The sequence below is a fragment of the Lynx rufus genome, unplaced genomic scaffold (genome assembly GCF_022079265.1).
Source record: "Lynx rufus isolate CCGP_SWC_20201006 ecotype Redwood Valley unplaced genomic scaffold, mLynRuf1.p SCAF_7, whole genome shotgun sequence".
In the NCBI taxonomy this organism is placed as follows: Eukaryota; Metazoa; Chordata; class Mammalia; order Carnivora; family Felidae; genus Lynx; species Lynx rufus.
In genome coordinates, this window is record NW_025814889.1 from 32,155,211 (window position 1) to 32,178,907 (window position 23,697).

The 23,697-nt window shown below is 39.5% G+C and overlaps 1 protein-coding gene across 1 annotated transcript in view; it reads left to right on the forward strand.

Moving 5' to 3' along the window:
* Nucleotides 1-23,697, forward strand: part of CCNY (cyclin Y) — a 232,513-nt gene that overhangs the window by 130,963 nt on the left and 77,853 nt on the right. Inside the window, exon 2 of the mRNA XM_047067359.1 lies at nucleotides 23,084-23,158. Coding sequence (XP_046923315.1) covers nucleotides 23,084-23,158 — 75 coding nt within the window. The remainder of the gene's footprint in view (nucleotides 1-23,083; nucleotides 23,159-23,697) is intronic.

Here is a 23,697-nt window from a genome sequence, read left to right on the forward strand (position 1 = left end):
GTGAACAGGATATAGTATTTGTTATCAGAGGAGCTTGTATGTGGAGATTGGGCTCAGACATCCAGGTATCATAAACTGCAGAAGGAATATGAAGGGTAAGAGCAGTAGGACAGGGCCGACTGTGGACAAAGTCAGCCTGAAACACTGACTCATGACCTGGATACCTCCCAAGGCCTTCTCATGGCTTGGCTGATGGCCTCCTAGTTATGGAAACAAAAGGAAAAGGTCTGAATTCAGGATGACACTTTTTATTTCCTGTGCTTGAGGTTTGATTGATGGTTGAGTCCAGAAGCACTTTCTTTAGGACCATTGCCCAGCATCTTGGAGATCCTTTTTTGGGGGTTGAAGGGAACCCTTAGACCAGTTGATGAGAATTTGACCCAAAGATCAAATTGCTGCCCAGTTTCTTATGTCGTATATTCTTTGTGGCAGGTATGGGCTTTCAGTGGTTTTGTGTAAAAAAAAATGTCTGATTTGTTATGTGGCTGTCTCAACATTAGTAACTTTATTTGCCCCGATGTTATTCAATGTAGCCTGCTTCTAAAATGCATAAATAAATTTTGTTATGGACTGAATTTCCTTATGCTTTTATGTTTTTATCCCTAGCATGCCCCACTCCCCTACACACTCTCACCTTACACAAAATGTAAGTTGCTTCATAGTCCGTTCCCCACCCCGCTCCTGCCTCCAACTTAAGGCATTTGCTTGAATGGTGGCCACACTCTAAGCAATGGAATACTGGAGTTTGATTCTGACACTGACAATAAAGTCTTTGCAGCTCATCCATAAGCCTCCAAAAGTAGGAATCCAAAAGGATAGGAATTTTTATGGTGGCCTTAATTAGTATTAGTATTACCATAAAGGAAAGCTGATATTTTTACTAAAAGAACAATATTGCACTTTTGTATCCAGAGAAACAGTGTTTTTCCAAGTGGCCATGTTAAGAAGTGGACCTTTTTTGTATGCCTCTTTTGGAATGGCATTCGAGCTACTCTGCCAGCAACAGAAGGATCTTGATCTCATGACTGGATAGTTTTCTTCTCTGCTTTTGTCCCATATTTTCACTCCTTAAGATCTCCATTTAACTTCTCTCCATCCCTGCACTTGCCCCTTTGCTGTTGTTTTGCCATTGCAATCCGCAAGGATCCTCGAGAACAAGCTTGTAAGAATCCTTGAAAACTATGACATTCTGAAGCTGGGAACCAAGGTGAGCTTCATTCTGAGCCTAACAGGAAGCAGATTAACTTTCAGAAATGCTGAGGGTAAGGTCCCTTTCTGCCATAACCTTTACTGCATGCTGCATTTGGCAGACAGGGGTGGAAGTGGATTGAAAAGTCACTCCCCAGCCCGGGTCAGAAGCACCAGCTATTCCCCCTACAGCAACAGCTTGCAAGTCTGGAACCGCCTGTGTAGGCTGTGTCCTGGACTGCAGTGTTTTGTGTCCTCAGGAGGTGTTGCTCACTGCTTTGCCATGGAGAAGGCAAAAGAAGAGAAGAAGTGATATTTTTGTTCATGTGTCGTGATATTCTACCTTTATTAGGGATATTTGGGAAGATGGAAACAAAAAAGCCAATGGTAAGGTTGTGGGGATTTCCATTCATTGAATGCACCACACCATTCATCTCTTTCAGCAGATGGATGTTCCTAATCTTCATGGCTTGTAGGTGACTTACTTCACTAGAGGAGTTCAAGCTAGGGTTTTGCATTATAAAATCTTTTTTTTTAATGTTTATTTTATTATTTTTTTACAGGTTTTATTTTTTTATTTTATTATGTTTTTTAACTTTTTTTTTTTTTTTAATTTACATCCCAATTAGTTAGCATATAGTGCAACAATGATTTCAGGAGTAGATTCCTTAGTCCTCATATGAGTTAAGTCATATATTTGTCTTTCTCTGACTAATTTCGCTTCGTATAATACCCTCCAGTTCCATCCACATAGTTGCAAACGGCAAGATTTCACTCTTTGATTGCCGAGTAATACTCCATTATATGTGTGTATGTATATGTATATGTATATGTATATGTATATGTATATGTATATGTATATCACATGTTCCGTATCCGTTCATCCATTGATGGACATTTGGGCTCTTTCCATACTTTGGCTATTGTTGATAGTGCTGCTATAAACATTGGGGTGCATGTGTCCCTTTGAAACAGCACACCTGTATCCCTTGGATAAATACCTAGTAGTGCAATTGCTGGGTCATAGGGTAGTTCTATTTTTAGTTTTTGGAGGAACCTCCATACTGTTTTCCAGAGTAGCTGCACAAGCTTGCATTTCCACCAATAATGCAAAAGCGATCTTCTTTCTCCGCATCCTCGCCAACATCTGTTGTTGCCTGAGTTGTTCATGTTACCATTCTGACAGGTATAAGGTGGTATCTCATTTTGGTTTTGATTTGTATTTCCCTGATGATGAGTGATGTTGAGCATTTTTTCATGTGTCTGTTAGCCATCTGGATGTCTTCTTTGGAGAAGTGTCTATTCATGTCTTTTGCCCATTTCTTCACTGGATTATTTGTTTCTTGGGTGTTGAGTTTGAGAAGTTTTTTATAGATTTTGGATACTAACCCTTTATCTGATATGTCATTTGCAAATACCTTCTCCCATTCTGTCGGTTGCCTTTTAGTTGTGCTAATTGTTTCCTTCGCTGTGCAGAAGCTTTTTATTTTGATGAGGTCCCAGTAGTACATGTTTGCTTTTATTTCTCTTGCCTCTGGAGACGTGTCAAGTAAGAAGTTGCTGCGGCCAAGATCAAAGAGGTTTTTGCCTGCTTTTTCCTCTAGGATTTTGATGGCTTCCTGTCTTACATTTAGGTCTTTCATCCATTTTGAGTTTATTTTTGTGTATGGTTTAACAAAGTGGTCCAGGTTCATTCATCTGCGTGCCGCTGTCCAGTTTTCCCAGCACCACTTGATGAAGAGACTGTCTTTATTCCATTGGATATTCTTTCCTGCTTTGTTAAAGATTAGTTGGCCATACGTTTGTGGGTCCATTTCTGGGTTCTCTATTCTGTTCCATTGATCTAAGTGTCTGTTCTTGTGCTAGTACCATACTGTCTTGATGATTACAGCTTTGTAGTATAGCTTGAAGTCTGGGATTGTGATGTCTCCTGCTTTGGTTTTCTTTTTCAAGATCGCTTTGGCTATTCAGGGTCTTTTCTGTTTCCATACAAATTTTAGGATTATTTGTTCTAGCTCTGTGAAGAATGCTGGTATTATTTTGATAAGGATTGCATTGAATATGTAGATTGCTTTGGGTAGTGTCGACATTTTAACAATATTTGTTCTTCCTGTCCATGAGCATTGAATCTTTTTCCTTTTTTTGTGTGTGTCGTCTTCAATTTCTTTCTTAAGTTTTCTATAGTTTTCAGTGTATAGATTTTTCACCTCTTTGGTTAGATTTATTCCTATGTATTTTATGGTTTTTAGTGCAATTGTAAATGGGAACAACTCCTTGATTTCTTTTTCTGTTACTTCATTGTTGGTGTATAGGAATGTAACCGATTTCTGTGCATTGATTTTATATCCTGTGACTTTGCTAAATTCATGAATCAGTTCTACCAGTTTTTTGGTGGAATCTTTTGGGTTTCCCTATAGAGTATCATGTCATCTGCAAAGAGTGAAAGTTTGACCTCCTTCTGGCTGATTTGGATGCCTTTTATTTCTTTGTGTTGTCTGATTGCAGAGGCTAAGACTTCCAATACTATGTTGAATAACAGTGGCGAGAGTGGACATCCCTGTCTTGTTCCTGACCTTGGGGGGGAAAGCTGTCAGTTTTTCCCCATTGAGGATGATATTAACGTTGGGTCGTTCATATATGGCTCTTATGATCTCCGTGTATGCTCCTTCTATCCCTACTTTCTTGAGGATTTTTATCAAGAAAGGTTGCTGTATTTTGTCAAATGGTTTCTCTGCATCTATTGAGAGGATCATATGGTTCTTGTCCTTTTTTTTATTGATGTGATGAATCATGTTAATTGTTTTGCAGATATTGAACCAGCCCTCCATCCCAGGTGTAAATCCCACTTGGTCGTGGAAAATAATCTAATGTACCATTGGATGCAGTTGGCTAATATCTTGTTGAGGAGTTTTTCATCCATGTTCATCAGGAAAAGTGGTCTATAGTTCTCCTTTTTAGTGGGGTCTTTGGTTTTGGAATCAAGGTAATGCTGGCATAATAGAAAGAGTATGGAAGTTTTCCTTCCATTTCTATTTCTTGGAACACCTTCAAGAACATAGGTGTTAACTCTTCCTTAAATATTTGGTAGAATTCCCCTGGAAAGCCACCTGGCCGTGGACTCCTGTTTATTGGGAGATTTTTGATTACTAATTCAATTTCTTTACTGGTTATGGGTCTGTTCAAATTTTCTGTTTCTTCCTGTTTCACTTTTGGTAGTGTATATGTTTCTAGGAATTTGTCCATTTCTTTCAGATAGCCCATTTTATTGGCATATAATTGCTCATAATATTCTCTTATTATTGTTTCTATTTCTGCTGTGTTGGTTGTGATCTCTCCTCTTTCATTCTTGATTTTACTTATTTGGGTCCTTTCCTTTTTCTCTTTGATCCAACTGGCTGGTGGCTTAACAATTTTGTTAATTCTTTCAAAGAACCAGCTTCTGATTTAATTGATCTGTTCTACTGTTTTTTTGTTTTGTTTTTGTTTTTGTTTTTTTGTTTTGGTTTCCATAGCATTAATTTCTGCTCTAATCTTTATTATTTCCTGTATTCTACTCATTTTGGGTTTTATTTGCTGTTCTTTTGCCAGCTGTTTAAGGCGTAAGGTTAAGTTGTGTATCTGAGATCTATCTTCCTTCTTTAGGAAGGCCTGAATTGCTATATACTTTCCTCTTATGACTGCCTTTGCTGCGTCCCAGAGGTTTTGGGTTGTGGTGTTATCATTTTCATTGGCTTCCATATACTTTTTAATTTCCTTTTTAACTTCTTTGTTAGCCCATTCCTTCTTTAGTAGGATGTTCTTTGGTTTCAAAGTATTTGTTACCTTTCCAAATTTTTTCTTGTGGTTGATTTCGAGTTTCATAGTGTTGTGGTCTGAAAATATGCATGGTATGATCTTGATCTTTTTGTACTTGCTGAGGGCTGATTTGTGCCCCAGTATGTGGTCTGTTCTGGAGAATGTTCCATGTGCACTGAAGAAGAATCTGTATTCCGCTGCTTTAGAATGCATTGTTCTGAATATATCTGTTAAGTCCATCTGGTCCAGTGTGTCATTCAAAGCCATTGTTTCCTTGTTAAGTTTTTGATTAGATGATCTGTCCATTGCTGTGAGTGGGGTGTTGAAGTCTCCTACTCTTATGGTATTACTGTCAATGAGTTTCTTTATGTTTGGGATTAATTGATTTATATATTTGGGTGCTTTCTTATTTGGCGCATAAATGTTTACAATTGTTAGGTCTTCTTGGTGGATAGACCCCTTAATTTGGATATAATGCCCTTCTTCATCTCTTGATAGTCTTTATTTTAAAGTGTAGATTGTCTGATATAAGTATGGCTACTTTGGCATTCATTTGTTGACCATTAGCATGATAGATGGTTCTCCATCCCCTTACTTTCAATCTGAAGGTATCTTTAGGTCTAAAGTGGGTCTATTGTAAACAACATGTAGATGGATCTTGTTTTCTTATCCATTCTGTTTCCTGTGTCTTTTGATTGGAGCATTTAGTCCATTGACATTTAGAGTGAGTACTGAAAGATCTGAATTTATTGCTATTATGTTGCTTGTAGAGTTGGAGTTTCTGGTGGTGTTCTCTGGTCCTTTCTAATCTTTGTTGCTTTTGGTATTTATTTATTTATTTATTTATTTATTTTTATTTTATTTTTTTTTTTTCATCCTTTTTCCCCTCCGAGAGTCCCCCTTAAAATTTCTTGCAGGGCTGGTATAATGGTCACAAACTCCTTTTTAATTTTTGTTTGTCTGGGAAACTTTTTATCACTCCATTTTATCTCTCCTTCTATTTATCTAACAGCCTTGCTAGATAAAGAATTCTTGGCTGCATATTTTTCTGATTCAGCACATTGAATATATCCTGCCACTCCTTTCTGGCCTGCCAAGTTTCTGTGGATAGGTTCGCTGCAAACCTGATCTGTCTTCCCTTGTAGGTTAAGGACTTTTTTCCTCTTGCTGCTTTCATGATTCTCTCCTTGCCTGAGTATTTTGTGAATTTGACTATGATATGTCTTGTTGATGGTTGGTTTTTGTTGAATCTAATGGGGGTCCTCTGTGCTTCCTGGATTTTGATGTCTTTCTCCATGTTAGGAAAGTTTTCCACTATGATTTGCTCACATTACCCTTCTACCCCTATCTGTCTCTCTCTCTTCCTCTTCTGGGACCCCTATGATTCTGATGTTCCTTTTTAATGAGTCACTGATTTCTCTAATTCTTAAATCATGCTCTTTTGCATTAATCTCCCCCTTTTTTGCTGCTTCATTATTCTCCATAAGTTTGTCGTCTATATCACTGATTTTCTGTTCTGCCACATCCATCCTTGCCACTGCGGCATCCATTCGAGGTTGCAGCTCAGTTATAGAATTTTTTATTTCATCCTGACTAGCTTTTACTTCTTTTATCTCTGCAGAAAGGGATTCTAATCTATTTTCAACTCCAGCTAGTATTCTTATAATTGTGATTCTAAATTCTGGTTCAGACATCTTGCTTGTATCTGTGTTGGTTAAGTCCCTGGCTGTCATTTCTTCCTGCTCTTTATTTTGGGGTGAATTCCTTCATTCTGTCATTTTGAAGGGAGAAAAGGAATTAATGAGGTAGAAAAAATTTAAAAAATTAAAATTAAAAAATATTAAAATTAAAAAGTTAAAAACAAACACCCCCCCCCCCCAAATCGAATAAATGATGCTAGATCCTATGTGTGTTTTGGTCTGGGTGTTGAAAGTGGCTTGATAGATTAGAGAAAAAAGGGGGGGGAATAAAGGAAATCATTTGGAAATTTGAAGAAGTGAATACTGAAATGAAATAATGGAAGTAAAATAGAATTTGAAAAAATTTACACAAAAGTAAAAAATGTAGAAAAAAATTAAAAATATTTTTAATAAAAATTGAAAATAAAAATGAATTTTTTCTCTTTCTGTATTCAAGAAAAATAAAAGAAACAAAAAAGAGAAAAAAGAGGAAAGAAAGAAAATTGAATAGATGGATCATCTAACCAACTGAAATACGACTGACATTACTTTGTTTTTCCCTAAAAGTCAAACTATGAAGTGCTTTATAGTCCATAAACTAATCAGGTGGTGAGACTTCTGTTCTTGAGGAGCGAGGTTGGCCCAGTTGGGCGGGGCTTAGTGTAAGGGCTCCGTTCCTCACTAGATGGTGCTGGTAGCCTACTGGGGTGGATTGTTGTGGCAATTGTAGGTGCTTATGCACATGCGCGGGAGTGGTGAAAATGGTGTTGCCCAGCTACCCAGTCTCTAGTATTGGAACTCTGTTCTCCCCAATTAGCAATCGCACAACAATTGCACACCTGTCCTTCGTCTTCGGCTTTTGTCTACTCCCCGCTTCCACACTGTCTGTGAGCAAGCCCCAGGCAGCACCTCCCTTCCAGGTTTTGTCTCAGATGCTGCTGCCTTCCCTGGTCCCCCACTTCTGAGGGACTGCGGCCTTGACCCACTCTGCCCCTCTGTGGAGGGTCTCACCGAGCAATGGCTGGGTGCCAGCCACACCCAGGAACGCCCACAGGACCGTGCTCCTGCTGATGCCCAGAGACTACAGCCAGGTGCCAGCTTGCCCCAGAAAAAGTTTGTGAGACAGTGTAGCAGCAACACCTCAGGGATTATGGAAAATCACAACACACATCTGGTACCAGGCTTCACCCCCAACGACCCTGTTCCAGCACCAGCAGATGTGGCCGTTCTCTGTGGTCTGTTGGGCCCAGGTGGCCTCACAACCTCTACCAAATGTCCTTCCAGCAGTGGAACTGCTTTTCCTCATGTGGCCCGAGAACCTCTCAGACCCCACTCTTTTCCTGGGGATTCGCCCTTCCCACCAGAGCACCATCAGGTATCGAGCTGCAGAGTTGCAGACTCTGTGCTCCCCGTTTACAGTCTTAATGGAATTTAAACCCTCTCCTTTCTTTCTCCTTTCTCCTTTCTCCCTTTTTAGTTCAGTCCCTGAGGCTGTTTCCAGTTTTCCACTTTGTCTCCAGCTTCTTTTGGGGAGGGGGTGCTTTTCCTGTATTCTCCTCCCGCCCCTGCCCGCCCCATCTGTGTCCTCTCTCCGCACACAAAAGTGGCTCCCTGCCTTCCGTGGCTTCTCTCTCCCCAATTTCACCTCTCCACACTGCATACCTGCTGAATTCTGTGGTTCAGGTTGTGCAGATTGTTGTGTTAATCCTCAGATCAGTTTTCTAGGTTTAGTGTTTAGTTTTCTATGGTTTAGTGTTGGTCTGGCTTGTTTCATGGACGCGAGACACACAAAAAACTTCCATGCTATTTGTTTATTTTTGAGAGAGAGAGAATGTGTGTGAGTGGGAAGGTGGGGAGAGGGAGAGAGAGAGAGAGAGAAGGAGGGAGGGAGAATCCCAAGCAGGCTTCATGCTCAGTAGGGAGCCCAACATAGGGCTCCGCCCCACAACTATTAGATCACGACATGAGCCGAAATCAAGAGTTGGACACTTAAGTGACTGAGCCCACCAGGCACCCCCTGCATTACAGACTCCTGCAGAAGGAAGAACCAATGATTTTTGGAAGAACCAAACCAATGATTGGTGATAGGATTCATGAGTTAGTGGAGGGTAATGAATAATGAAACCCCAGCAACACCAAGTTTAGAAAGGAAGCAGAATCAATGATACTGATTATAATTTGAAACAAATGACATCATTACAAGAACTTGGGAAGTACATGTCAAACAGAACTTTTAAAAAGATTTATTAAAATAGTTAAAAAACTGATTAAATTTGGGAGTGAAAAAATAATCCTTCAAAGGGAATTTGTGCATGGAAGCAAATGATAAACACTTGCACAGCTTAAAATTTCTACCATCATTTGCTTTAAAATATGCAGTTGTCGGGGCGCCTGGGTGGCGCAGTCGGTTAAGCGTCCGACTTCAGCCAGGTCACGATCTCGCGGTCCGTGAGTTCGAGCCCCGCGTCGGGCTCTGGGCTGATGGCTCAGAGCCTGGAGCCTGTTTCCCATTCTGTGTCTCCCTCTCTCTCTGCCCCTCCCCCGTTCATGCTCTGTCTCTCTCTGTCCCAAAAATAAATAAAAAACGTTGAAAAAAAAAAATTTAAAATATGCAGTTGTAAGCCTGATTTGGGAAATAAATTCATGCTGTTGACCTCCTCTCTGATCATGGACAAAGAAACTACATCATGGAAGGTCAAGAGTTACACAGTTATCATTGAAGCTTTCAGAGTAAACCTTAGGCAGAGAAGGATCAGGAAACTGCTGCCCATACTGGGTTTGCCTCCATTATGCTGGATGGTAACAGGTTAGCTTGTTTAAAATTTTTTTTTTTTAATGTTTATTTATTTTTGAGACAGAGAGAGACAGAGCATGAACAGGGGAGGGGCAGAGAGAGAGGGAGACACAGAATCGGAAGCAGGCTCCAGGCTCTGAGCCATCAGCCCAGAGCCCGACGCGGGGCTCGAACTCACGGACCGCGAGATCATGACCTGAGCTGAAGTCGGACGCCTAACTGACTGAGCCACCCAGGCGCCCCCGGTTAGCTTTAGAGTGGAGAAAATGGTTCCAGGAAATGGGGAACATGAGCAATTAAAGGCATTTAGCACAGCTGTAAGTGTTTGGGGTTTAACTGGATTAATTTCCCACAGGTAGGTTAAACCCAGCAGCACACCCATCCTGTGAGTCTTCCCGTGCTTCCTCCATCCTCTGTGCCTAACCTCTGTGGTTGGCCCCATTATCAAGTGCATTGTTCCTCTATAATATCTTCGGACCATCCATTTCCCTTAACCACCTTCCTTCCCACCTGGATTATGGCCACGGCCTCCTTCCCAATATCCTATCTTCCAGTCTTGTCTTCCTTTCGTTTGTTTTTTCCTACTGTGCATCCCTGGTGATTTTTCTTAAGTGTGTATTTGATCATGTCTCATCACTCCTTCAGTAGTTCCCTGGTGTCCTTGCAATAAAATCCTAACTTCTCAAGAACTCTTTCTCATCACTTCCTCCTTGTACTATGACATATTTTAAGTGTGTCTTAAAGGCCTGGTATGCCCTTTTTTTTTTTTTTAAACTTTTTGTCTTTGATACACTGGTTTCGTCTGCATTAAATACCCTTACTCTTCTCCCCTTTAGGGTGGCTGACCCACCTATTCTTTCTGGAAGCCTCAGCTCTCTCCTTGGTTCTCCGATAGCACTTGTCCCTAGTAAAACACAACTGATTTGTCTGCTTCATGCTAGCCTTTCTTCCAGCCTTTATACTCTAGAGGGCCACAGGGTCTTTCCTGACATATTTCTTGCACATAATGCCTACATCAAATTGATTCTCAATAAATAATTGTTGATTATTGAATTAAGTAATGATAAGGGAGTTAAATGTCTCTTTTCCTGGCTTTCAGAGTGTCATTTTTGGACAGTTTTTAGTTGTCTACAGTAGCAGATTTCTTCAATATTACCCATACATAAAAGACCTAGTTATTTGCCTGGTATTAAAATATCAGTGATCCAAGTGGTGTTTTCCTATTTCAATGGTAGTGCTAATTCATGCCTCTCAGGAGAGGCTGGTTGCTAGGAGATTCTTTCTCTTTGAATTAATCTACATTTGTGTTAATGGTTGATCCTTGCCAATTTTTCTTTTTTCTTTCCTTTAGTTATTGAGAAGAGCTCCTTCATTTGATCATTCTTTTATGTCATTTCCATTTTCTGTTAATTTTTATTGAGTATTTGGACTTTGTACACATGGTCCCTATCCTAAAGTGGTACTGATTCCACTCAGGCCTTATGTGGGGCCCATGAATCCCACAAGGCTTTAACCTGCACTGTCTCTGACCATCACAGGACCCAATGAAGCTCTCAGTTACCATTGTCCTTATTTTATTAAACTCAAAGAAGTAACATGACTAATTGGCTAAGCAGAAACCAGAATTCAGTCTTTTAGCTTTCCATTGCACATTTTTTGATCTTGTTTTCTGCTGTACTTTAAACACTGTAATATGTGGTTAATAATCTGATGCCAGGACAAATTAAGCATTGTTCAATTAATTTATCTGATGCATGATTTTTCTGTTGTTTTTTTTTTTAAGTTTAAACTTGTCCCTTCACTTTCAAATTTTTTTCCAGTGGATATCTTTCTAAACAGAGACCAGCAGCCAGATTTGTATTTTTGAACATCATCAGTGGCTTGTCCCACTTTGTTCACAGGAAAAATGCAGCTTCTTGTTCTGGCATTCATGGTGTTCTGCAGTTTGGCCTGAATCCACTTTTCTTGCTTTTCTTTCTGAACTCTCCAGGCTTGCTTGTATGTCTCCTGGCTATCCCCTAATAAGTTTTTGTCCACCATGTGCCTTGGCCCATCCTCTTCATTCTGGCTGAAATGCTGTCCCGCTCTGAGCACCTTTCTTCAAATAAAAATCTGTCAGGTTCGCTGAAATCTCATCTGTTCTAGGAAATCATCTCTGTTCTACCAGTAAAACTTGGAGCACCTCCCTCATGTGATCCTTTCTGCATTCTGAATCTCTTAAGGATTATTTGAGGAAATATTATTTGTGTGTATATTTTATATTTGTGTATATTATTTGTGTGTATGATTATTTGTGTGCATATGTGTCAGGAGATAGAAGCTCCTTGATAGGGTGGACCGTACTGGAGAATCTTTGTGTTAATATGTGTGTTTGGTTCAGTACTGTGGTGGTGTATAGAAGGTATCTGAATACATTCCCTGACCTTTATGCAGTCAGTATGCATTTGGGGGATTGGACAGTCAAACCAATGGTTGTGGAGGTAGAAGAAAATTGCTAGAACACAACATGCACCAAGCTTGGTTGGAGTGGAGAAGGACAAGTGAGTGAACCTAGATGAATCAGGAAATCTTCCAGGGACTACAAGCCTTGGACTTGAGGTGGGAACAGCAATGTGCTGACCTAGAGAGGGTTGTTCTTGGCAGAGGGGATGGTCTGGTCAAGCCCATGAAAAACCAAGGATATTAGCTGAGGGGGTGGGGGGGAGTGGCAAAGTATAAGGGTATAAGTCAAAGATAAGTGGGAAATCAGGTCAGCCAGTTGTATAGGGCTGACCAGTTATACAGAGGAATGATGACTGAGCATGTAAGCCAGTGAGAGCTAGTCCTGTTTTCTAAGTGGATGATTATATGCAAATAACAGTTTTGTTGTGTGTCTCAGTACTGTGCGTATAACAAAATATTTTTGAATGTGTCAGCTTGTATCTGTGCTTCCACTAAATCTAATATGGGAGTAGGCAGTAGCACTGTTCTTGTTGCTCCCCCCCCACCCAAATGACTTTCATAACCTTTTTTATGTTCTTCCTTGCCTGACCTCTAGTGGATGTAATAGTAATCAGCAAAATGCTCAAAGGAGAGCAATGTGAAGCAATGTGAAACAATGGAAAAGCCACTGCCTGAATTTTCAGTTTTAAAGTAGAAGAGATAGTTTGTAATATGAACTGTGAGTAGACAGGGTGATAATCTTTAAACTTTCAAACACTTGGATTGGTAATTCTGTGTGCAGGGACCTTGTCTGATGTTCAGTGCTATATCCCCAGCTCACCATGTAGCAAGGGGTCTGACATGGGGTAGGTATGATGCTGAATAAGGATGTGTGTGTATGTGAATAATTGTATGTGTGTATGAGTTGTGTGTGTGTGTGCGTGCGTGCAGAATATCTATACATAGACATTTATTTTAGCTCTTTTTATAAAATACTATAATTTTCTGTATAAGATCTTACAGTCTTGTTAAATTTAACAATAGTTTTTTGTAGCTTAGTAAATTGAGCCTTTTTAATATTATCATTATTACATTTGTTAGTCGTTTATTGCTCTAGGCCACAGTGTTTCTCCGTGAATGCCCCATTGGCATTGTGAGGCACAGTTACTCATTGTGTGGGACTATGGTAACAGATAAGTAGCAGCTGCTTAGTATCATAACAGCCAAAACTGTCCCCATACACTTCTAAACACCCCTGGGGTAAGGGAGATAGTGCTGCTCCTTTAGCTGAGCACTATTGCTAAGGTAAATGAATGATAGTAATTTCTATATCTTAATTTGTATATAATGCCAATAGATTTGTAAAGCCCCTTGTATTTTCTAAGTATAGGATTATATACAAATAACAACAGTTACGTTTCTTTCCAATCCAATAAATTCTCCTTTTATTATTTTTTTTCTTGTCCCATCTCTTAACAATGTTGCACCGAAGGTAACTGGATCCCAGCCTCATTCCTGACCTCAGGAGAATGCACCTAATGTTTCACCATTAAGTATGAGGATTGCTTTAGGTTTTGGGCTAACAGCCTTTATTAAGGTTTAGGTTAAAGAGATTTGCTAAGAGTCTTTTATCAGGTTAAAGAGATTTGCTAAGAGTCTTTTTTATCCTGAATGGTTATGGAGTACAGAACCACTATTAGTTGGACTTTTTCATTTTATACATTATTAACTCTTTATCTCTCTGTGCTTTGTTCTAAGTGATTTTCTTAGATATGTTTTCCAGGCCACCAATTCTGTGTTCAGGTGTGTCTAATCTGTAATTTAACCCATCTATTCAGTTTTAGATTTTAATGACTGTGTTTTTAATTTCTGGAATATATATGTGTTTACATGTATATGTATACATACATGTGTATGTGTATATGAACATATATATGGACATGGGTTTTTTCCAAAATGCTCTCTTTGCCTTATATTTTTCTTTATGTGTTTAGGTAGCACATATTTATTTAATGGTCTCTATACAGTTGTTTTATTATCCCAAGTTTTTGGAAGCCTAATCTTGCTATGTGTTGTGTCCTCTGACTCTTGCTTGTAATGGATTATTTCCTCCTGTGTCTTGCCATTTGGAATGGTGAGACTGTCTTTAGAGAGCATAAGCTGGTGGAGCTCTGGGAAGCAGGATTTTTCAAGTGGTTTACAATTAATTCTGTCAGGTAGCCGGGGATATCTGACATGCGACCAATTTTGTATAAATGTATCTAGGGATTCCTGAACTATGTGTGTAGAATAGAGCAGAATTCCAAAACCACATGAGAGATACGGACACACCAATGTTTACCAGTTACTAGGTGATTAGGAGCCTTTTCCTCTCTCCCTGTCTCAGTCCAGCCTCCTTTTAACTCTGGGTTCATGACATTGTTTTTTTTCCAATTTAGTTTTGTTGAGATTGTAGCCCATATATGTAAAACCATCACTTCTAACTTCTGTCCACTCTAAGGGCTTATATTCTGTCCTGTAGGACATTAAAATAAAGTTTCTAAACCAAAGCACTTTCTTTTTTAGTTTTTTAAATTTATTTTGAGAGAGAGAGTGCATGAGCAGGGGAGGGGCAGGGAGAGAGGGAGAGAGAGAATCCCAGGCAGGCTCTGCACTGACAGTGCAGAGCCCCATGCGGTGCTCGATTTCACAAAATTGTGAGATCATGATCTGAAGGCAAAATCAAGAGTCAGACACTTAACCGACTGAGCCACCAGGTGCCCCTAAACCAATGCACTTTTATTTTTTTATGTATTAAAAAAAATTTTTTTTAATGTTTATTTATTTTTGAGAGAGACAGAGACAGAATGCAAGTGGGTTGGGGCAGAGAGAGAGGGAGGCACAGAATCCAAAGCAGGCTTCAGGCTCCAAGTTGTCAGCACAGAACCCAATGCAGTGCTCAAACTCACAAGCCGTGAGATGATGACCTGAGCCTAAGCCGGACGTTCAATTTACTGAGCCACCCAGGCGCCCCCCAAAGCACTTTTAAATAAATGAGGTTAGATTAGTAATTATGCCAGGATAATAGGTGAGACCTAAGACCCAGCTCACATTGCTGGATGGCCCATCCATGCTGGAAGACCTCAGTTCTGTTTCTCGTTAGGCCTCAGGTCATGTCCCTCATTTTCTTGGCATACTCTCTTGTAGGCCTTTAAAAGGATGTCTTATATTTTATTTCACATTCTTAAGTGCTTGTAGTGTGAGAGCTTTTAGTTTTTCTGCTGTATTGGCAGAATAATCTATCTTTAGTTTCAATGTTAAGATCTTTAAGGGGCACTTCGGTGGCTCAGTGGGTTAAGTGTCTGACTTTAGCTCAGGTCACAATCTCATGGTTCGTGGGTTTGGGCCCCCGCGTCAGGCTCTGTGCTGACAGCTCAGAGCCTGGAGCCTGCTTCAGATTCTGTGTCTCCATCTCTGTCTGCCCCTCCCTGGCTCACGCTCTGTGCCTCTCTATCTCTCAAAAATAAACAAACATTAAAAAAAAAAAGATCTTTATCTCCTTTGGTTCATCTTAAGATAGAGTATTAGAAAGAGACAGTGGAGAGACTTGGGGGGGGACGGGAATAGGGAGGGAGAGTAAGAGGAGGAAAAGAGTGAGTGAAGGAGATACTGAGAGACAGGTTGGAAAGAGGTAGAGACGCAGATAGGTAGGTTGATGGAGAGAAAGAGAGCACACGAATGAGAGTCAGACATGTGTGCAGAGAGATGCACACAGAGACACAAACATGCAGGCACAGACTCAGACCTGGAAATTCACCACATAGGTGTGTGGACCCAGAGATACGTGCTCACAAAGCCGCATACATGGTCCACCCTCAGGGGTGCAGGCAGCTAAAAGTAGAGAGTAAAAACAGAAAATAACCAAATCTAAGAGTGTTAGAATAGTTGTAGGAATAAACTCAAAATCAGCGGGAGTAGAAAAGATGGCTTTAGAGTTAACTGGAATTTTGGAACCAGCAGTTTGCGGCCACAGCAACAGTGGTTATTATAAATGGGAATGTGATGTGGGCTGTTGGCATTGGGCTTGCCTGGTAGCAACCGATGGAGCAAACCAGTCGGGGCATGGGGGTCAAGCATTTGATTTTGGGCTCATTGCACTAATAAATGGAAATAATCACTGATTTTTAAGCAGTGGGACAATAGTAATTTTTTAAAAAGTAAACGAACCTAATTTAAAATTAACAGTCTATTTGTTGATTTCATCATTGCCTTGAAGATCATAGCCAGATTTAGAAATATATCTACCTAAAACTGAAATTAAAAGTTTGAGATTTTGATCATGTCAAATATTTGTCTAAAGACAGGAAACGACGGTCACCTGAGGCTGGCAGTGCAGAAAAAAGAGGTAGAAGGTGGAAAGTTTCTGTTTTGTGCATGTTGTCTTTGGTGCCTCCTCTTCCATCCATATTAGACCCAGTACATTTTAGGCCTTGCTGCACTTTCTTGTTTTCCTTTTTTGGTTTTCCTAGCATTCTAGGCCAGGAATGATAGATGATGACTCCTGCTTATCCTGGGAATTATTTTATTACATGAGTCCTTTATAATGCTGGTGCTGGTTTAAAAGCCAAGATGAGTAATTGTGGACCTTTGATATTGCGACATCTGTGGAAAGAACAAGAAAATTAGGTTACCTGGCATAGGAAAATACTGCTGAATTAAACTGGCTGGCAAGCACACCCTTTGATTTTTTTCAGTTTTGAATAAAGGGATTCCATCATCACCTGTACTCAGCTGAAATGGTCTGAGAGCGGTGTGACCGAACATCTCTGTTATCACCTGAAATTCAGGCTGTAGAGTATTAGAATGTCTGTTCCATTAATATTTTAATTTGACTGTGAATTAATAAATATCATCATGATAAAGAAGCAGTCAGTAGTTTAAAATTCTGCTTCCCAAGATTTAGGTTGAAGTCAGTGCTAGGAATCCCATAACATTTCTTAAAACTGCCTTTTCTCTCTGAAGTATCACTGCCTCAGAGGCTAGTTCATCTTGTCATTATGGATCACCTTGTCCTTTTTTTTTTAAGAGGTAGGAGAACCTGTATCAGGAGTGTGAAACACTGAAGTTTTAAACATCAGTTTCCAACCGGGAGTCCTTAGAAAACAGATATTGTATAATGATGGTTTAGCATTATCTTTATTGTCTTTTTTAGCATGCATATTTTGAGCGTTTTTTGTCTTTAGCACTGAGCTAGATGCTGTGGAGTAATGTTTTTTTAATACCTTAAAATTTTAATAGCCATTCTTTATGGGGCACCTATTGTGTGTCAGATATCCTGTTTTTTGCTTTATATGAAAAAATTCTAATCTTCACAGGAGTCCTCTAAGTTAGGTTATTTGTCCATCTTATAGATGGGGAAAATGAAACCCAGAATAGTATGGCAATTTGCCTAAGGGCATGGAGTTAGCAGAGATGTATTCAAATCTAGATCTTTTACATTATGTAGGGTGCTATTTCTACTCCACCATTTGAGCTTCTCTTTGGGGAGTGAATGATTCTGAAAACTCCAGTACAGTTGATTTTCAGCATTCTTAATGTGGGTTGTAGAATTCATAGAGTGTTCTTGATTGGTTTTTTATTCTTTTGTTTTCTCTGCTAGAATTTCACACCTTAGAATTAGAAGGATGCTCTGTTAGAGCAGGAACTTGATCTGTTTTGTTCACTTCTGTATCCTCAGTATGTGGAACTCAACAGTACCTGGCACTTAGAAGATGCTCGTTGATTGTTGAATGAATGAATGAAAAACTTGGCAGGTTGGACTTGCCTTGACAAACATCCACAGTATTCATACTCATGGTATCTAATAAAATGCTAATTTGACCCATCATAATGTAATTATTAAGGCAAATATGTGATAGAAATAACATTTTAAAATCATCTAAATACATATTTTGTCTCACCACCATTACTTTGAAAATCAAGAATGCATTCTCATGTGTAGGAAATAGTTCATGTAGATAATAGGAAAGGTAAAGAAAGACACAGACATGTTTACCAACCCAAAGTCATCTTTTGTTATCACAGGACTGAGCACAGTACCTGGCATATAGTATAGACTCAATGAGTGTTTGTTCAGTTTAACTTAATTGAATTGAATGGACTTGCCAGGAGGGGAAAACGCAGTATAACAGATGCAGTGCTTTCCTTAAGCATTTTTAAGCACACTATTCTTTGTCTCATAGGATTTGGTTAGATATTTCATTCTTCATTATTTATTGCTGGTCCTGTACTTTGATGGGGTCATGTACTTCATCTTGTCTCACTGACTAAATTGTAAATTCTTGTTGGATAAACTGCATCTCAGCCTTCTCTGTGCCCCTTCCAGAGATTGCCCAACTGCTGACATCGCAGAGCTGTTGGCTCCTATGTGGTGTCACTAGCCAGCTTATCTCTGTGGGTCTTTTCTTGGGGATGGAAGTACTGCAGTGGGGATTTACTCTTTTTAGTAAGAATAGTGTGGTCTCCACTAAAATTATATTTAAATGGCACCCTGTCAAGTAGATATTTAATTTTGTAAGTTATTACTTCTTCTGGATAAGTTAGCACATTAGGTACTTCAGGAGTTTGATGGGCCAGGTGGGAAAAATCAAAGCCTTGAGTGCTCTGGGAAGGTGAGTTTGAGGGCAAGGCTAGGGCTGTGTGAGTTTCCAGGAGAGGATTTGTGGAGGGTGAGGAGTACTTGATATGGTGGTGGATTGAAGGAGGATTATTGGAACAATTAGTGTTTAAACTATGACTTTAAGATAGGCAGTATACTGTCAGGACTTTAGCAGAATGGTTAGCATTCTTTAGCAGTGAAGTTTATTTCATCTATAATTTCTGATTTTAAGCTTAATATTTCATGAATTTCTTCCTTTTGATTCTTGCCATTCAGAAACATCACTGAGCTGAACTGAGAGGACTACACTCTTCCATGTGTGTTCAACTTGTTAACATTTGGAGTATCACTTTTCCTGATTGTCTGCAGTATGGGGATTTTTTTCTCTATGTCTAAAGTAGTAGTTTTGTCATGCTTGACTTCAGAGTATAAGTTTGGGTGATATGGCCGGTTTATTTTGCTTGGCTTGTGAGAATGCTGCCTTTTCCCATTTTTTGTTCCCTGAAAAGTTGGAGTTCTCTTGCCAAAGCACATATTGTAATTGCCATATTTCTCTTCAGGATCTGGGGTTGCTCTTTTAAACCTGTGTGTAGGATATGGCTGCAGTTCCTTGTACCTTTCTTTGTCTTCTGCCGTTGTGCATATTTAAATCAGTGACAGATAAACTGGGTTCTGTGGTTGGCCCACCTTCACATTAAGTTGCTCTGAGAGGTCTGGCTTTTAGACTTGTTCTGTGCAAAGTTAGCCTGTCGGCCTGTACGTGGCAAAAGTTTTAGCACTTTCCTTTCTGTGGTTAGGAAATATGAATCTGGGTTAGGATTGGAGAAAATGCAAACCAGCATGTTGTTAAATGCTTTTTTCTGAGTAATGTCCTGGCAGCTTGTGAAAGTGTTGTGCTCTAATGTATCAACATCTGGGCATGCTTTCAGATGACAATTAGCTGATGATCTCTGATGTCCTCAGCAGTGCTGCATGTACTCTTGCATCTAGAAGAAGAGATTTCCTTGATATTTCTTTGTGTAGAGATTTCCTGGTTATTTCATCCAGGATCTAGATCCTAAAATTTAAATTCCAGGGAGAACTTGAGAAAGATTATGTGAACCCAGCTTTAAGGGCTTCTGGATTTTCCTCTGTGTTGTCTTTTGCCTGCTTCCTATTTCATACTCTAGTCCTTCTAGGGCGGTCAGGACCTGAGGCAAGATCAGGCCTAGAAGGGGTAGTGGGAAAAACCCTGGACTCTTCATTTCAGCTGGAGACCAGAGTTTTGGTTCACTTAACCTCTCTCAGCCTCACTTGCCTTATCTGTGAGTATCATGTCAAACTCTGATCTTGAAGACTCCTCTGAACTCTTTATGACTTGCTCTGTGTCATTGAACTGGATAGAGATGATACCTGGCCTGTCACTCACACAGGAAACCATCTCTGACATGAGTGAGTGTTATGTTCAGACCTACAATTATGACTTGGCCATGAAAGAAACCTACAGTAGCCTCTTGCTGTATCACGCTTGGTAGGGACAGTGTAAAACATGATTCCTGCTGTTTGGGTTCTGCCAGGAAGAACAAGCAGTTGCTACCATCCCCTGCCGCCTGTGGCCCTGTTCTGTTTAGACCAGGAGGTGTTGGTGTACACACATGGTGGCTGCTGGCAGGACGAAGGCACCTCCACTCAGGGGTCTCTCACAGCCCATAGTCTTTCGTCATGAGTTCCTTACAGCACGTGGCCAGTGCCGGTGGGGACACTCATCTTGGTGTCTGTGTGCCAGTCCTCTCTGACCTGTGGGAAAGGGGTGTGACAGCCACAGCCAAGAGAGCCTCAGGGCATCTCATGGGAACACCAGCATGGGCTGTAGAAATAATAGGCCAGGCACCTAGAAGATAATGAAGGCTTGAAATCATTTTTCACAAGTTGTTTTAAAATGTAAGTGTTTGAAATTACAAAACTTAAAAAAAAACAAAGTAATAAAAATATGCTCAAGGGAAGCTTAGAAAACATGGAAAAGCAAAAAAAAAAAAAAGAAGAAAGAAAGAAAAGAAAAGAAAAGAAAAGAAAAAAAGGGCTCAGTTGCATTATTCAAAGGTAACCAAATGTTAGTATATATTCTTTTAAAATGTATTCTATACCTATGCATATCCTCCCTCCAGATGATATCATGCTGCTGTCTTCACCTAATGGCATATGGTATTGCTCTTTCAACATTAATAAAATATTCATGTTGAATATTTCATGTTTTTTTTTAATTATGAAATAGTCTTTATTTGTTGAAGTATATTAGCATACAAAATATAGTTTCAGGTGTACAACGTAGTGATTTGACAATTCTATACATTATACTGTGCTCCCCATGATGAATGTAGTTCACGTGATTTTTTTATGGTGGCATAACATTCCACCATCTAGGCACACTATTATTTACTAGAACAAATGCCCTGTTATTGGCAGCCCTCTCTCACAATCTGTGAATGTCTCCATTCTTAGCAATTTCTAGGCTTTGTGACCATTATAGCATAGAATCCTGATCTTTAGGGATTGTCTTCCAGGATATTCTTGAATTAAAAAAATTTTTTTAATGTTTTTATTTTAGAGAGAGAGAGAGAGAGCATGAGCAGGGGAGGGGCAGAGAGAGAGGGAGACAGAACCCTGCTCTGTCAGCACAGAGCCTGACATGGGGCTTGAACCCATGAACCATGAGATTGTGACAATGTATAATTGACTGAGCCACCCAGGTACCCCCATTCTTGAATTTTGAAGTGGCAGGCTCTCAATTCCCTAAGAAATGGCAGTCTTGTGGGCTCCACTGTTGGCTTGAAACAGAAAAACTTTACATTTTTGCTTGCGGTGAAATGACTCTTAAAGAGAACTGGTCTGCATAGGATGGCCTGTCTATTTTTCAAACATCTAGATTAAAAATCTGTCATTAGACAGTCTTCCCACAACCACACCCCTGCAAACAAAACAAAACAAAACAGAAAACAAACCAACCAACCTGGTTTGGTAGATGAGTCCAAAATGGGTATTAAGGGAACCAACCAAGAGGTTGCAGTGCTCACACTGTCCAAAGCTGAGGAATTGGGTGCTTGCTTTTGCTCCACCACCAGCATGGAACACCACAGGCACATTGGTTTTCAGTTGATATTTTTCTGTGGGGACTATAAGTTAAGGTTTTGGAAGTTAACAACATTCATCATGGCTGGATTACATATATGCCCTCAGTTTTCATATGCTGAAGTCTTCAAAAAAATAATTGTGAGTAGCACATTTGTTATTTGACGTTTTTAGAACAAAATTCTACTTGAACAGGAAACCCCTTCATAAAAACTCATTTTCACCAGGAGATATCTGGCCTAAATTTATCTAGTTCAAACTGAGGCAAGTATGAGAATTGTCTTTTTTGGCCTTTTTCCTCCCATCGGCTTTAGCTATGAAACTGCTACACTGTGTATATAATTTTAGTAGTTGTCATAGAAGAAGGACCAGATAATTGAAATAGCATTTAAGATTCAATTTGCATTTCTTTAATCAAGCACCCAGTGAGAGGTCAGGAACTATAGTCCAGTAAGTGATTGACTGATGTGTGAAGATTGCCTCACTTCAGAGGTTTGCTGAGGTGAGTCTCTGTGGATGAGTGATTAGTAGGTGTTGCTTCTGGTATGTATATGACCGTCCTTTTTTTTTTCCCTTTCCTTTTATTTTTGACTTGATTAGCTGTTAAAACTAAAGATAGATACCATCCATTTTTATTGGTATTGATTAGTTTTCTTTGAAAATTTATTGAAATAATTGAACTCAAAATAGTTTTCATTCTGATTGCAGAGAAGGTTGACTACTGGAGAGTGGAATCTTAGGTCCCACCTGGAGGGGCTAGCAGCTGCTGCGTCCCAGCCCATTGTACCATTGGGGTGGGGAGCCAGTGTTGCCAAATGATCTGATTTCTCAAGAGAAGCTGGAAATATAGATTTTTTTTCTTTGTGGTGTATGCTTGATATATAAAAATCATTTTATGTTGGCTCAAATTAAAAAGAAATGGATGAATCAGATGAAACATATCCATGGCCCCAGATTATGCCCACAGATGGCTAATCTGAGGCCTCTACTCTGAAGGATAAGTTTCGCCTTTTTAGAAAAGAACTGTTAATTAAGCAGAGTTTGTGGATGCTGATTTGGCTTAGATCATTCTATTTCAATCACCTGTAATAAGGAAATACCACTCACATAACTGCAGATTTTAGGTGAGTCCATTGTAGCACATAATTCTCCTTCAGTGGTATAACTCTTTCTTGCTGTTCTGTAGTATCCTGGGCACAGAGCAGACTTTTAAAAAGAAAATGGAGTTTTAGGCCAACAGATCTCCCAGCAAGTGTCTAATTTGTGTGTGTGACTTTCTCAGATTTCTAAATAGCAGTGTTCTCAATTGAACCTAGAAGGATCTATCAACACAATAACTAGGTTTTTTAAAATACATCCTTGAACGTATTAGCAATTTAAGGTTAAAAAAAAACTGAAAATTAATCTTGACTTCCTTTAGTTATCAAATGAATATTGATGTATTTTCTTTTTCTTTCTTTAAAGATTTGAACATGGAATTCAATCCTTCAGACCATCCTCGGGCCAGCACAATATTCCTCAGTAAATCTCAGACAGACGGTAGGTTACTAATTTATTTCTGTTTCTTAGGGGGAAAAAAGGCTCATGTTGGTAACCTAAGTCTTGATTTTCTACTGGATGTGATTCTCAAGGTAAAAATAGAATCCCCTTTAGTAATCCCCAAAGTGTGTTGTTTGATGGTGTTCTCTGGGGTTTCTTTCTTTTGTAGTAAGTTACGTTTTTAGAATTTCCTGTTTGCAGCAACTATCCTCATTTTGCCAAGTTTGCTGAATTATTTCTGTGTACCTTCTATAGTAGCAGTTTTTACACTAGAGTCAGACATTTTCCTTTAGGAATTAATATTTACATAAAACTCTAAAGATCAGAAGTGTTTGTTTTTTTAGTTAAAGAAAGCAAAATATAATCCTTAAATATAAGCAGTAATATCTCTGTTGTGCCATTTGAGAACTGAATTGAACCTGTATACTAAGGTAGATGTGTTCTTTTTGCCAAACATCTACTAACCAGCTTATTCTGCGATCTTTGTGGTTTGTCCCAGGTATGTGTGGAATTTCTATTAGGAGGTTTTCTCTCTTTTT